The following is a 15,162-nucleotide window of genomic DNA, read 5'->3' on the forward strand; positions in this document are numbered from 1 at the left end:
TATTTTGAAGTACCACTAGGATTGCTTTTATTATTTGGTCACCTGAGAACTGACAACAGTCTTTATTAATAACTTGTTAAATTGGCTACATAGGCCTCTTACCTGTTGATGTTTGTCTCCACTGTAGCCTTAGGTATGAATGAATTAATGAATGAACCATGGCGTCGACTGCAATCTGACTATGCATGTTTCTGTGGAGCCCCCTGTTGTCTATAGGGATGCAAAACAGAGACCTGATGCATTTATGACCAGCAGATGGAGTCAGTACTGATAGAGAAAAACAGATCATTATTATTTAGTTATTTAGTTATTTATTTTTGTTCATTTGTTAATTCATAGGTTTGGCAACTGCTAAACTGTTATACTGACCCCAACCATATAGATTCCTAGTATTCATAATATTGTGTTGGTCCCCCTTTTGCTGCCAAAACAGCCCTGACCTGTCGATGTATGGACTCCACAAGACCCCTGAAGCTGTGCTGTGGTATCTGGCACCAAGATGTTAGCAGCAGATCCTTTAAGTCATATTAGTTGCGAGGTGGGGCCTCAATGGATCGGACTTGTTTGTTCAGCAGATCCCACAGATGCTCGATTGGATTGAGATCTGGGGAATTTGGAGGCCAAGTCAACACCTCAAACTCATTGTGCTCCTCAAAATATGCCTGAACAATTTTTGCTTTGTGGCAGGTGCATTATCCTGCTGAAAGAGGACACAGCCACAAGGGAATACCGTTTCCATGAAAGGGTGCACACGATCTGCAACAATGCTTAGGAAGGTGTTACGTGTCAAAGTATCATCCACATGGATGGCAGGACCCAAGGTTTCCCAGCAGAACATTGCCCAAAGCATCACAGTGCCTCTGCCAGCTTGCCTTCTTCCCAAAAGTGCATCCTGGTGCCATGTGTTCCCCAAGTAACCGATGCACACACACCCGGCCATCCATGGGATGTAAAAGAAAACCTGATTCATCAGACCAGGCCACCTTCTTCCATTGCTCCGTGGTCCAGTTCTGATGCTCACGTGCCCACTGTTGGCGTTTTTGGTGGTGGACAGGGGTCAGCATGGGCTCCCTGACTGGTCTGCGGCTATGCAGCCCCATACGCAACAAACTGTGATGCACTGTGTATTCTGACACCTTTCTATCAGAACCAGCATTAACTTCTTCAGCAATTTGAGCTACATTAGCTCGTCTGTTTGATCGGACCACACGGGCCAGCCTTCGCTTTCCACGTGCATCAATGAGCCTTGGCCGCCCATGACCCTGTCGCCGGTTCATCACTGTTCCTTCCTTGGAGCACTTTTGATAGACACTGACCACTGCAGACCGGGAACACCCCACAAGAGCTGCAGTTTTGGAGATGCTCTGACCCAGTCGTCTAACCATCACAATTTGGCCCTTGTCAAACTCACTCAAATCCTTACGCTTGCCATTTCTCCTGCTTCTAACACATCAACTTTGAGGACAAAATGGGATTGTGCTTATTGCAAAGTATTTTGGGTTGACTTTAGATAAAAAGTAGTTATCTTTAAACTTCATAATTATATAATAGCCTATTATAACCCTAGGAATCTAAGCTTCATAACTATAAACAATAAATCAATGTGTTTTTGGTGACTCTGAAATTAGACCAATCTCATTTTAAATTCGTAATACTTTTTTACAATTTCTTGACAACGTTTAAGTGTAAATTTTCTAAGAAAACTCTGTAATTTCCGTCCTTTTTTATATGTAAATTCTAAAAATTCTATTGCATGTAAGACTCTTTTATGGTGTAATACATATAGTATAATAAGTTTCGTGATCAAATGTAGGCCTAACCCTCATTGTTCTTTGTCTTGTATTGTTATCTTGCAAAAAGATTGTTATCTTGAAGGCAAGTGGCGTGTCATTCTCATCCAGGCCTCAGGGAGGCAGTAAAGAGCCACTGCACAATGTTCACGTGGAATTTGGAAAAGCAAGATCCAAAATAAGTCGTAAAAAGAACAGATTTGTAAAATAATTGCTCCATTTAAAAGTAACTTTCACATTTTAAGTTTTTTAAATAAACAGTCGTAATAACTTAAAACTACATAATAACGACAATATTTTCGTTGACGTGTTTACTAAACTTGCTGTCTCTCTCATAAGTAGCCTAACAGAGTAAAGCAGTCACGGTAAGATGTTTTTTACTTAATTCATCCCTCAAATTATTTCAGTAAAACTAGCACTGGACACAATTCTGACACGTGTGTTACAGTGTATTTCTGTGTTAGCCTTTAGGATTAGGGCACAATGGGACCAAATGTCTAAGTTTTTTATGGTCCCAAAATGTATGAAGATCAAACAGTATGTTGATTTTATATTTTTAATTTATTTATTGATGCATGATTAACCATTTACAGCTAAAGATAAAATTATACCTTCTTAGATATCAGGGATATTAATCGTGTCATATTCCACCTAAAGCTTTTGATATAAAGACATACTTTAGGTTGAGTGTCAAAGCATTGCATTGCCTACTTTTGTTATTACAGTTTGCCAAATACAAAATTTCCATATGTCCACTTTTATATTTATATATGTATGTGTATGTAACATATATATATATATATATATATATATATATATATATATATATATATATATATATATATATATATATATATATATATATATATATATATATTATACCATTATTGAATGGTATGACTATGTTTTAGTGAAGATTGGACAACAGTTGTAGGAGGAGTCCATTACAATGAACATCATAAAATCCTTTTTAATAAATGTATTTTTTAAGCTAAAAACTATTTTGCAGGTTTAAGAAATTGTCATTTTAAATCTTCATTTCAAAAGTTTATTCTTTTTTTATGACTTCTGTCCAGACTAATGATTGTTTATTTAGGTGGCACACAAAAAAACCCAATGTGACAATTCTCTTTAGCATAAATCTGTAACATTTTAAAAATCATTGCATGTTAAATCAAAGTACCATAAAAAGATGTCTCAGAAACAATGGCTGTAACCTTGGGAAGCCTTTAGCTCTGCTTCTGTTTTAGTCTTTTATTTTGTGTTTTTTAATATTAATCTATTCATTCATTTCTTTTTACTACAGAGTGATTTATGGAGTTCCCAAAGCTGCCCCCTCACTCCGGGTCTGTTTTATCAGTAGTGGACATGCACACAGGTGGAGAGCCGCTGCGCATTATACTGAGCGGGTATCCAGAGGTGAAGGGGGACACCGTCCTTGCCAAACGACGTTATGCGAGAGAGCATCTCGATCATCTTCGCAAGGTCTTAATGTTTGAGCCCCGTGGTCACTATGATATGTACGGAGCCCTTCTGGTCAGAAGCGAGTTAGCAGAGGCTGATCTCGGCGTCCTGTTCATGCACAATGAAGGGTATAGCACCATGTGCGGCCACGCTGTCATTGCGCTCGGGCGCTTTGCAGTGGATTATGGTTTGATTAAAGTGCCCACTTCACCAGAGACGCAGATAAACATACACTGCCCATGCGGCTTAGTGAAGGCCTTTACACAATATTCCAATGGGAAAACCGGAGCTGTCAGATTCCTCAGTGTGCCAGCCTTTGCTTTCGCTACAGGTGATAACTGTGATCAGAGCATGACAATACCAACATAAAAGAAATTGCAAGTTTGAATTGCAAGTTCGGCTGTAATCCTTTCAGAACAATGTATTATTATATTATATTATATTTTATTAGTCAATTCAATTATTTGCCATTCTTATTTGTTATAATATAATATTTAATTTGTCTGATAGAATGGTTGAATTCTTTGCCATCCCTTTTTTTTTTTTAAATATTATAATATAACTTTTTAATTATCTGATCTGAGAGAACGGATTAATTCTTTGCCATCCTTGTATTTATAGTAATATAATATAATATAACTTTTTAATTATCTGAGAGAACGGTTTAGTTCTTTGCCATCCTTGTATTTATATTAATATAATATAATATAACTTTTTAATTATCTGAGAGAACCGTTTAGTTCTTTGCCATCATTGTATTTATATTAATATAATATAATATAACTTTTTAATTATCTGAGAGAACGGTTTAGTTCTTTGCCATCCTTGTATTTATATTAATAGAATAGAATAGAATTTTTAAATTGTCTGAAAAAAGGTTTAATTCTTCTGTGCCATCCTTGTTTTTATAATATAATATAAAATAATATAATAAAAAAAATATTATCTGAAAGAATGGTTTAATTCTTTGCCATCCTAGTTTTTATAGTAATATAATATAATACAATACAATATAATATAATGTAATAATATAATATAATTTTTAAATTTTCTGAAAGAATGGTGTAATTCTTTGCCATCCTTGTATTCATATTAATATAATGTAATTTTTTTATTATCTGAGAGAACGTTTTAATTCTTTGCCATCCTTGTTTTTATAATAATATAATATAATATAATATAATTAATATAATATAATATAATATAATATAATATAATATAATAATATAATATAATATAATATAATATAATATAATATAATACAATATAATATAATATAATATAATATTTTTAAATTGTCTGAAAGAGCGGTTTAATTCTTTGCCATCCTTGTTTTTCTAGATGTGAGTGTCTCTGTACCAGGACATGGGTCCATCACTGTGGACATCAGTTATGGTGGAGCTCTTTATGCTTTTGTGAGTGCTGAGAGGTTTGGATTGGATGTCAACAAGTCCAAAACTAGAGATCTGGTGGATGCAGCCACTGCTGTGAGTGACGCTGTCAAATCCCAGGTAACTGGTCCAGTGTTGTTGTTATTCTTAACTAAGACTAAAAATAAAAACTAAAAGGGGTCAATAAAGAGTTTTTCAGGAATCATATTTAACGAGTCCCAATGGGATCAAGAAAGATTAATCTATGAATCGGATGAGCTGATGCTGGATAAAAACATTTGATATTAATTATTTCTGAATTTCTGTTTTGCATTATTCGATTGTTTGATGATTATTCTTGATTGATTTATTAGACTTTATTTGTTTGTTTTTTGGCACGGGAAAGAAACGCAAGCCTACTTTATTCCACATTGTGTTTTATTAATCTATAATTTTCATAATTTATTGGACTAATTATCATAATGACCCTAGGTAAAGCTGCACCATCCAGTCAGTGAGGATCTGGCCTTCCTCTATGGCACAATCCTTACTGACGGCAAAGATGATTATTCTGAAGAGCCCACGACCAATGTGTGTGTGTTTGCTGACGCGCAGGTAAAACCAGTTGTGACCAGCTGACATGTTTAAATGCAGTGTTGGGGAGTAACTAGTTACATGTAACAGAGTTACGTAATTTAATTACAAAATAAATGTAACTGTAATCCGTTACAGTTACTGAGAAAAAATGTGTAATTAAATTGCAGTTACTTATGACAATTTTTACGATTACAAAAGGGGTTTCATCTGAATATGTTCTGTAAAAAGCTAAGATATGTTGAATAATATTAATTTGTTACTTTGCCTGTTTTTGATTGCCACCATGGCAAGTGATAAAAATGTGTTCCAGTGCTGGAAATGTAAAAATAATTGAATCCAGGAATTAATCAAAAAGTTTTAATGTCGAACCTGAGGAAGCATTTTATGATGAATGTTAGCCTTAAAGGAACACGCCGACTTTTGGGTAAACGGCTCCAGCTAGCCTACTGGTCGATAATTGACAAAATAACGCCAACATTTTCATATTTACATGTTGTGATGACGTGTATAGTTACATCGTGTACTAAGACCGGTGGAAAATGAAAAGTTGTGATTTTCTAGACCGATATGACTAGGAACTGTACTCTCATTCCTGCGTAACTATGGACTTATCTAACTCTGGGGGATGCGGTGAATAAGATAAAGTCCCAAAAAGTCGCCGTGTTCCTTTAAGCGCCACCTAGTGGACACATCTCTCTATTAGTTTGTCCCCGGTTTGACTTGCGAAATAAAGTTAACTTTAAAATGAAAATTAGCCTATGAATTACTCACCCTCAAGCCATCCTAGGTGTATATGACATTCTTCTTTCAGATGAATACAATCAGAGTAATATTAATAAATATCCTGGCTCTTCCAAGCTTTATAATAGCAGTGACGGGGTCCATTGAGTTTGAAGCTCAAAAAAAGCACATCCATCCCTCATAAACATACTCCACACAGCTCCACCTTCTCTATTCAACTTACCAAAAAGTGTAACTGGCGCGACATATCACTAGATTCTAGAACATACCGTAAGCGCTTTGAAGTGCGAGAGGCGTTACACTTTCTGCGTAAGAAAGTCATCATGCATAGGATGGCTTAAGGGTGAGTAAAGCATGGGGTAATTTTCATTTTAAAGTGAACTACTCTTCAGGGCCGTTTCTAGCCATTTTGACGCCCTAGGCGAAATCCTTATTGGCACCCCCCTGCCAAATCTTAAAAAGCAACATGGTATTACTGGTTTTAATTTTAATTCTTATTAACAAATACATACACACATACCATTTTGGAACTGTAATCCGTATTAACAAATATATAAATACAATTTGGAAACTACGTATAAAAGCTGGACCAGTCACATGAAAGTAACAAGAATAAATATTGATTCATTGCGGTCTTTGTTTCTCATTGACGCCTCCCCTTTAAATAATGCAATGCTATGCCCTGTACGACACTATTAGAACTGAATGAATCGATTCAGCATTCAACACCATCCCTAAAGATGCATTCAATTCGACAAAGCAGTTTAATAAAGGATGTAATAAATATTGTGAATTAGCACATTTTATATACTATTTTTAAATTGGCCGTTAAAGTTTTATATGGGACAATTACACACTGATCCTTTAACAATGCATTGGCGCAAAAACGCTCACCTTTTGGAGGTGCAAGTAAGAGAAGAAAGCTTCATAGTCAAAATATAATATCATGAAATGCTAAAGTGAGTGTGGTTAGCCTATATCTACAATACACACCGAGCAATATTACGCTATCTGCCCATTTCACAGCGTGATTTCTCGACTGCCACAAATACGGCCCTTTTTTGTGCACTTTTTATTGTACCTGTATTTTTAATCGGCCATTGAATTTAGCTTTATTGTGTGATTAAAAAAGCGTAACCTTGCCAAAGCTTTGACCGGGCTCTTTGATCTAATGGTGTTGAGCACTCCAAATGCAAACTTTACATGCAACAACAGTAATTGACAGTACTCTGATCCAAAATAGGAATCGTCTGATTGAGAGTACTCTATCCCAATAGTGTTAGGGGAACCAGTGGGGGCGGCAATCATATTTCAGGGTGGCCGTGACACCCTTTACACACACCATCGATATGCGTTCATTGGCGCCGCTTCAGCTGATGGCGCCCTAGACGACAGCCTAGTTCGACTATGCCTAAAAACGACCCTGCTACTCTTAACTAAACTAACTATTCTTGCTTTTGTTAGTGAGAAATCATCAATATTAAGCTTTATATGGTATAATGTTTTCCCTTCACACACACATAATGGTAAAAAGAATAGTATGTAGATTTTTACTATTTTTTTTATATCAGTAAGAAGAAAAACGTAAAAAGTTGTGATTTTTACTATGGTATAATGATATATGTTTTCTCTTAAATATAAAAGTAATCAAATGTACTCCGTTACATTCATAAAGTAATTTAAATAGTTACACTACTCATCATTACATTTTAAATAGGGTAACTTGTAATCTGTAACCTATTACATTTCCGAAGTAACCTTCCCAACACTGCTTATATGAATCCATACACAGGACTTCAAGACGGTTCATCCTAAAATGATATCAACTGGGCTTTTGCTCTTCAGTCTATGTGACAGATGTCTGTTATATGGGTTGTCAGGTGGATAGAAGCCCTACGGGGTCTGGCGTCACTGCTCGTATAGCTCTTCAGTACCATAAAGGCCTGATCGGACTGAACCAGACCAGAAGCTTCCAGAGCGGAGCTACGGGATCAGTATTTACAGGAACAGCAGTTGAGGTACCTGTAGCAAAACATTTTTTTTCCTTTTTTTTAATTGCTGTAAATAAGAGAGGTGTTATAATACAGCACAGTCATTTAAGAGTCTGGTCCTGGAAGTGTATTTTATATGCTTGATTCTTTAACAAAATCAGTCATTTGCAGCTGTTCTGTTGTTAAAGGAGACCATGTGTGGAGACTTCAGGGCTGTGGTAGTGGAGGTCAGAGGACATGCTCATTACAGCGGTGTGGCCAGCTTCACCCAGGAGAGCGACGACCCCCTCAGTGGAGGCTTCCTTCTGCGTTGACTTAAAGGACGTAATGGTTTCAACATCAATTCTGCCTGATTGCAGGTACGCCTTCTGGGAGCACATCAATCTTCTGATGTAGATTCTTTTTAAAGGAAACCATGAAAACATCCAAACGTTCTGCTGTGACTGCTGCGTGTCACAGGACTAGTTTTAAGACCGATTTGTATAAATGAACAATTTCCCTGAGACAGTACAATGTTTGAAATGTGAATAATGGCCACCAGGAGGCATCGTCTGACTACATTTGATCCAGCAAAAACTGAATGAACAGTGTGATGACAGTATTTCACTAAAAAGTATTGTTTCTGTTTTTGTTTATCAGAAAACCCTATTGTTTTTTAACCCAATCAAATGAGACATGCATTGACAGCATATAGCAGTAAATACTTTTCAGATTCTTCCATTTATTCTCTTTTGATTCATCTTACAATGGAAGGCTGAGTTTTCCTTAAATTATAAAAGTCCAATGGAGGTATCTTGCAATGAAAAAAGGAAACTTTGTCATACAACTAGGCTGCTGATTAAATAAAAATAAAAAAAAACAGGAGACTCCATACAGGAAGGAAGAACGTAAGGGAAGAAGAGTATTGCCTTGATCCAGTTACTAACAGATCGTTTTAAATATGACTACATTTCACATCCTCCAACACTTGACATCAGAAACTGCATAGAGTCTGTACAACGACCGTCCACAGTGTTTAAGACACAACATGGGCACCAGATGCCCCTAAAAACAGTCCTTAAAAAATTATTCCCAGTCAGCCTGTACTGGATATCATCACAATGCAGTCAACTTTCTGAAATAAGCAACCCACAGCCCTGGTTATTAATGTCGGTAATATTCCTTAAAAACACTATATGCATTTTTAAAAAACAAAAACAAAACAAACACCCTTAGTAGAAAGGGCAAAACCATCAGTCACTTTACAGCTTTTCAGTGACCTATATACAGACACTTGTCATTAAACCTCTTAAATAACCATCCGTTCCCACTTTGAATCGGTCAGAAAAGCAAAAATGGAGTAGTTCAGATGAGTTCCAAGAGCCAGTGTCACTTTTGGCGATTTGTTTTGTTACAGTATGAAAAATGGGGTTGACAAGGACTGCAAGTTTATGTGGGCAAATGAACGTGAGCTTCTGATTCATCTACCAATCAGTAAACTCATATTTATCTCAATCTCTGATAATAGTCCTGGTGCTCCAGCACTCTTGATGAAATTAATCATTAAATTAGGTTCATTTGGCAGCAATGTTCTTAAGTTCTTAGAGTCTATTTCTCTGCATTTAGACAGGTTCCCCGTTACAGTCACATGACACATGATAAACACGCTGTCTTTGGGTAAACATGGTTTCCTCCTCTACCCGAGATCGTGTTAAATCTGAGGAGAGGAGCTAATGAGTGTCCTCCAGGCATTCACCACTGCAAGGAGGTCATTTGGTTGTAATGAAATGCGTCTCAGTGGTCGGTCAGCCTGACTGCCATTTTAGAAGTTAAGCTTGGTAATTGGACGCTCCCTGCCGCTGTCTGACGTCTGGCTGTTTATGCGTTTGCGATTGCGCTTCATCTTCGACAGGTCTTTATCAAAAACCTCTCCGGAACGCAGAGCGGACACCAGATCGTCAAACTCGCCCCCGTCGTCCTCTCCGTTCTCTTTGGCTTTTCGAGCCTTCCTTTCTTTCTCCCTCTGCTCCTTGAGCTGAAAGACATCAAAAAGAGACATCATATTTAGCAGTAAATAGGTGAAGAATGAAGAGATGAGATATGGACCTGATGAGATGAGTTAAGTGGCTGTCAGTTACTTAAAGGATTTGTTCACTTTAAATTGAAATTTTCCTGATAATATACTCACCCCCATCTCATTCAAGTCTTTATTTCATTCGAAAAGAAATGACATTTTTTGAGGAAAACATTCCAGGATTTTTCTCCACATAATGAACTTCAATGGCAACCAACATGTTGAAGGTCCAAATCAATGCAGTTTCAAAGGGCTCTGTACGATCCCAGCTGAGGAATAGGGTCTTATAATCTAGTGAAACTTATCTATTTTATTTAAAAAAAAAAAAAAACTATTTAACCACAAATGCATGACTTCTGTGTTCTGCTTCTTCACGAGGCATGACATCACGTTGGAAAGGTCACGTCCTCAACTTTAAAATTGTACGACATCTTTGTTTTACCTTTATTTTTGTTCCGGCCTTTTGATTTAGTCTTTGCACGTTCGTTCTAACACTGGGTAGGTACTTCCACGTACGTCACGGACGTGACCTTTCTGACGTGATAAAGTCATACATCGCAAAATAATAGGGGTGGGAGAAAAGGTCGATGCATCGCGATTCGTTATCCAACGATTCAGAATCGATTCTCAAAAATTCAGAATCGATTCTGTGTTCAATTCAAACGGCCACTTCACCACTGTGTGTGTGCGCGTGCGCGGTCACCGGCCAAACAGAAGAACCCGTTGAAAGGCGAACGTTCGTATGCTGGTGAATTGGCTTCGTTTAAGATAAAATGGGGAAACTACGACCTGCTCAGGATGTTATGCGCACACACTGAATTTGGCTTCTCAGCGAGCGCTAAAGTTGTTTAAAGATTTTTTTTGTGGCTCTAACCAAAAGTAAACTTTTTTTGCTTTTAAAGAGATTTTTTGTTAAAATGTTCTAAAGAAACTAAACAGTTCTCAATTTACAACTAAGTGTGACAATTTTTCATTCTTAATGATTGTTCTTTGCAATTGTATATATGGCTTACCATGTTTCATTCAGAGTTTGTTAATCTTGAATATAATTTTGTTAATAAAATAAAAGTATTGAAAGAAATCTTCATACTAATTTTTACTATGGCAATACTGTCAAACAGATATTCTTACTAAAAACAAAACACATTAGCTCTAATTTTGGTTAAAATGTCAAGTCCATGTATTTGCACAGCAGGATAATTAGTTAACAAAAATGTATGTTAAGAATCGTTTTGGGAATCGGAACGTTACTCCCAGAATCGGAATCGGATCGAATCGTTAAGTGCCTTAAGATACCCACCCCTATTAAAAAGTATATAAATGTTTATTTTTTTAAGAAAATGGCAGATGGTTTTGCTAGATAAGACCCTATTCCTCGTCTGGGATCGCGCAGAGTCTCTGAAGCCCTTCGAAGCCCTTTGAAACTGCATTGATTTGGACCTTCAACCTTTTGGTTGCAATTCACTCACCAGCCACTTTATTAGGTACATGTTCCACTGCTTGTTAACACAAATATATATCTATCAGCCAAGCACATGGAAGCAACTCAATGCATTTAAGCATGTAGACATGGTGAAGACGAACTGCTGAAGTTCAAACTGAGCAACAGAATGAGGAAGAAAGGTGATTTAAGTGACTTTGAACGTTGCATGGTTGTTGGTGCCAGACGGGCTGGTCTGAGTATTTCAGAAACTGCTGATCTACTGGGATTATCACGCACAACCATCTCTAGGGTTTACAGAGGTCCGAAAAAGAGAATATATCCAGTGAGCGGCAGATCTGTGGGCGAAAGTGCGTTGATGCCAGAGGTCAGAGGAGAATAGCCAGACTGGTTTGAGCTGATAGAATGGCAACAGTTACTCAAAATAACCACTCGTTACAACTGAGGTCTGCGGAAGAGCCTCTCTGAGTGAACACACAACATATCGAACCTTGAAACAGAAGACCACTCCTGTCAGTTAAGAACAGGAAACTGAGGCTACAATTCGCACGGGCTCACCAAATCAATAGGTGAATAGACGTTGCCTGGTTTTATGAGTCTTGATTTCAGCTGCGGGATATTCTCTTGGCACACTTTGGGCCAACTGAGCATCGTTTAAACACCACAGCCTACCGGAGTATTGCTGCTGACCATGTCCATCCCTTTAAGACCACAGTGTATCCATCTTCTGATGGCTACTTCCAGCAGGAAAACACGCCATGTCACAAAGCTCAAATAATCTCAACTGGTTTCTTGAACATGACAATGAGTTCACTAAACTCAAATGTCCTCCAGTCGCCAGATCTCAATTTAATAGAGCAGCTTTGGGATGTGGTGGAATGGGAAAATTGCATCATGAATGTGCAGCCGACAAATCTGCAGCAACTGCGTGATGCAATTATGTCAATATGGACCAAAATCTCGGAGGAATGTTTCCAGCATCTTGTTGAATCTATGCCACGAATAATTAAGAGAAAAGGGGTCCAACACGTTACTAGCAAGGTGTACCTAATAAAGTGTCCGGTGAGAATATATAAGTCAAATTTAATGTATAAGGTTCACAGACCTGAGCCTCCATTCGTGCCCTGCGCTCCTCCTCCTCTTTGCGTCGGCGCATGTTCTCGTTCTCTTGACGGGCGTCTGCAAACGACTGCAAGAACTGGTCGAATATCCCAAAGAATTCATCAGGCTGCATCTTATCAGCATCCTCACCGAAGTGCTTGACTGCCTTTAAGAACTGGTGAACAGAAGCACTGGTCATACGAAAGCCATTTCCTGCTCCCTTTACTTTCAGATTAATGACGTGAACATGAATCCCTCCTGAAAAAACACTCTTAAACACTACATTTTCTTAAAATATTTCAGAGGCACAAACATAGCAATGACTTTTTTTTTCTTGCAACATATTTATATTTATATGTGTACTGTATTTAAAATAATAGCTATAAATGACTGGCTTGTTTATAATTTCCAGACCATTTGTGGTTTCCGAGTCTTGAAAGAAAATGAAATGGTGGTTACTGCCCCACAATGCAGCTGAAAGACAATTTTCTAGTACCAAAAATATAATTTGTAAGAGAAATTGAAAATTTACATGTTAAATACACTTATTTGTCACTGAATAATGTTGCTAAATAATGTTACGGTAGGCTACCATGGTAATATTTACAGCACAGTACAACAACAATATTCAATTTATCACAGAAAGCCATATTTTTACTTAACCTCTTAAACTCCAAGGACCCTAGTATATATGGTACCATTTGAAAGCTTAGAATGGCTACTTTCTGGAGATATGCATCAGTTTGGCATTTCTTTTACACAAAGTAACTTATTAAAAGCTTCCCATAACCACATACAGTGGTCTAAATACACAATTTTGGTTTAATTTGACAGGAAACCCTTTGAAGTTACATAAAACACTGCTAAAAGTGATGAACTTTTAACTTTTAAGTATATGTTGTCTAGCTGTAATACCCCCCCCTAAAAGAGGCGCTTTTTGATTGTTTGGTTATAAATTCATTTTTGAAAGTGTATATCTCAGGCCCTGTTTGCTCTAGCACCCTGCAGACACTGGAAAAAAGAATTTTGTGACACTAGGATATTGCATTTATACCACTGTATATGGGGAGACTTGTATATTGGAGAAATTTTGGTAGGTAGTATTACAGCTCAGACAACATATACTTAAATGTTTATCACTTTTAGCAGTATTTTATGTAACTTCAAAGGGTTTCCTGTAAAATGACACCACAATTGTGAATGTAGACCACTGTATGTGGGTATGGGAAGCTTTTAAATTTGGGGAGGCCAAATCCAGGAAATCCCCCAAAATTGTCCCAGAGCTAAGGAGGTTAACATGTCGTGTAGTGACAACTTTTTTTTTTTTTAACAATTAGCAAATTTACAATGCAAAAAAAGGGCAAACCAAGAGGAAAAACAAAGTGCAGTGGAATGGGCAAACAGTAGCATAAACTCTAGGGGTCTAATGAAGTTCTAGTAAATGAACTGTGTGACGCACTGCTAGTTATCCGGTCACCGGTAGCAGAGCATAAAGTGGTCTTGTTAACCAAGGTTTCTCCATTGGACTGATTACAGCCTAAACACAGGGGACTGGAGTCTTGCCATGGCACTGCTGTTGCCTCGTGCCGTCTCACCACAGGGGAGGAGGCCTAGCCTTCCCACAATGCCTTTGATGTGCCTTTATCACTGCCATATGGAACAGCTCCTCCGTGTGCCTGTACGTGCCTGAGCCAAGGGGCATATTTTTATTTCTCCTTTGCCCTGCTTTTATATCTCTTCTTATCTGTCTCAGACTTCAGACAGGAGGCCTAGGTTAGGTTGGAGCTCTAGAGTGCATATGGCATGTTATTGTGCATTTACATGCATGACCTCTCCATTAAAAATACATAAAAAATGCAGTTCATACATACGCATAAAATTTGAAAATGTCAAAAAACTGTCATGATGGTATAATGAGTAAAAAAATCCTAGTTACATTTAAACAAAATTGTAATATTTGAAAAACTTGAACTTTAGTCCGCTGTGATGCAATGGGAAAAAAGAACCCAAAACAAAACTGAAAAATTATATCAGAGACGACCCCTACACACCCTCATGGCTGTGTATCAAGGTCAATAAGACTCTTAAAATATTAAATAATTTGGATTCCGTTAATTACAACTATTATTTATTTTAAAATGAAGCTGAAATAAAAATATAATTAACTAAATTTATGAAATAAATCTAAATGAAAATTTATGACGAAAGCACATAAAATGACTAAACTAAACTTATAACTACATTTAAAAATAGAAGCTAATTCAAATATTTAATTATTACTACAATAGTATATGTGACCCTGGACCACAAAACCAGTCATAAGGGTATTTTTGGAAATTGAGATTTATACATCATCTGAAAGCTGAATAAATAAGCTAATAAGATAGGACAATATTTGACAGAGACACAAATCTGGAATCTAAGGGTGCAAAATTATCTAAATATTGAGAAAATCGCCTTTAAAGTTGTCCAAATGAAGTCCTTAGCAACGCATATAACTACAAATAATACATTTAGATATATTTACGGTAGGAATTTTACCAAATATCTTCATGGAACATGAATCTTTACTTAATATCCTAATGATTTTTGGCATAAAAGAAAAATCGATAAT

The 15,162-nt window shown here is 37.0% G+C and overlaps 2 protein-coding genes across 6 annotated transcripts in view; one reads left to right on the plus strand and one right to left on the minus strand.

The window, feature by feature from the left end:
• Positions 1-1,925: 1,925 nt before the first annotated feature.
• On the plus strand, positions 1,926-8,668 carry l3hypdh (trans-L-3-hydroxyproline dehydratase; the record flags this gene model as incomplete). 2 transcript variants are annotated; one of them, XM_079831403.1, is made up of 7 exons in its annotated part: positions 1,926-2,016; positions 2,130-2,155; positions 3,097-3,585; positions 4,596-4,765; positions 5,117-5,239; positions 7,843-7,980; positions 8,142-8,668. In XM_079831403.1, the coding sequence occupies exons 3-7, from the start codon at positions 3,105-3,107 to the stop codon at positions 8,265-8,267; spliced, it is 1,038 nt and encodes a 345-aa protein (XP_079687529.1). In that variant the 5' UTR covers positions 1,926-2,016; positions 2,130-2,155; positions 3,097-3,104. The 2 variants fall into 2 exon arrangements, with proteins under 2 accessions (XP_079687529.1, XP_079687530.1); XM_079831404.1 differs by having other exon boundaries at positions 2,133-2,155; positions 8,142-8,267.
• Positions 8,647-15,162, minus strand: part of daam1b (dishevelled associated activator of morphogenesis 1b) — a 148,276-nt gene continuing 141,760 nt past the window's right edge. For all 4 annotated transcript variants that reach the window (XM_079831402.1, XM_079831400.1, XM_079831401.1 and 1 more), the window contains 2 exons: positions 12,553-12,723; positions 8,647-9,967 (listed from right to left, as the gene is read on the minus strand). In XM_079831402.1, the coding sequence (XP_079687528.1) occupies positions 9,755-9,967; positions 12,553-12,723 (384 nt within the window). In that variant the 3' untranslated portion in view covers positions 8,647-9,754. The remainder of the gene's footprint in view (positions 9,968-12,552; positions 12,724-15,162) is intronic.

This window comes from Gobio gobio, assembly GCF_949357685.1.
Source record: "Gobio gobio genome assembly, chromosome: 12".
NCBI classification, from domain to species: domain Eukaryota; kingdom Metazoa; phylum Chordata; class Actinopteri; order Cypriniformes; family Gobionidae; genus Gobio; species Gobio gobio.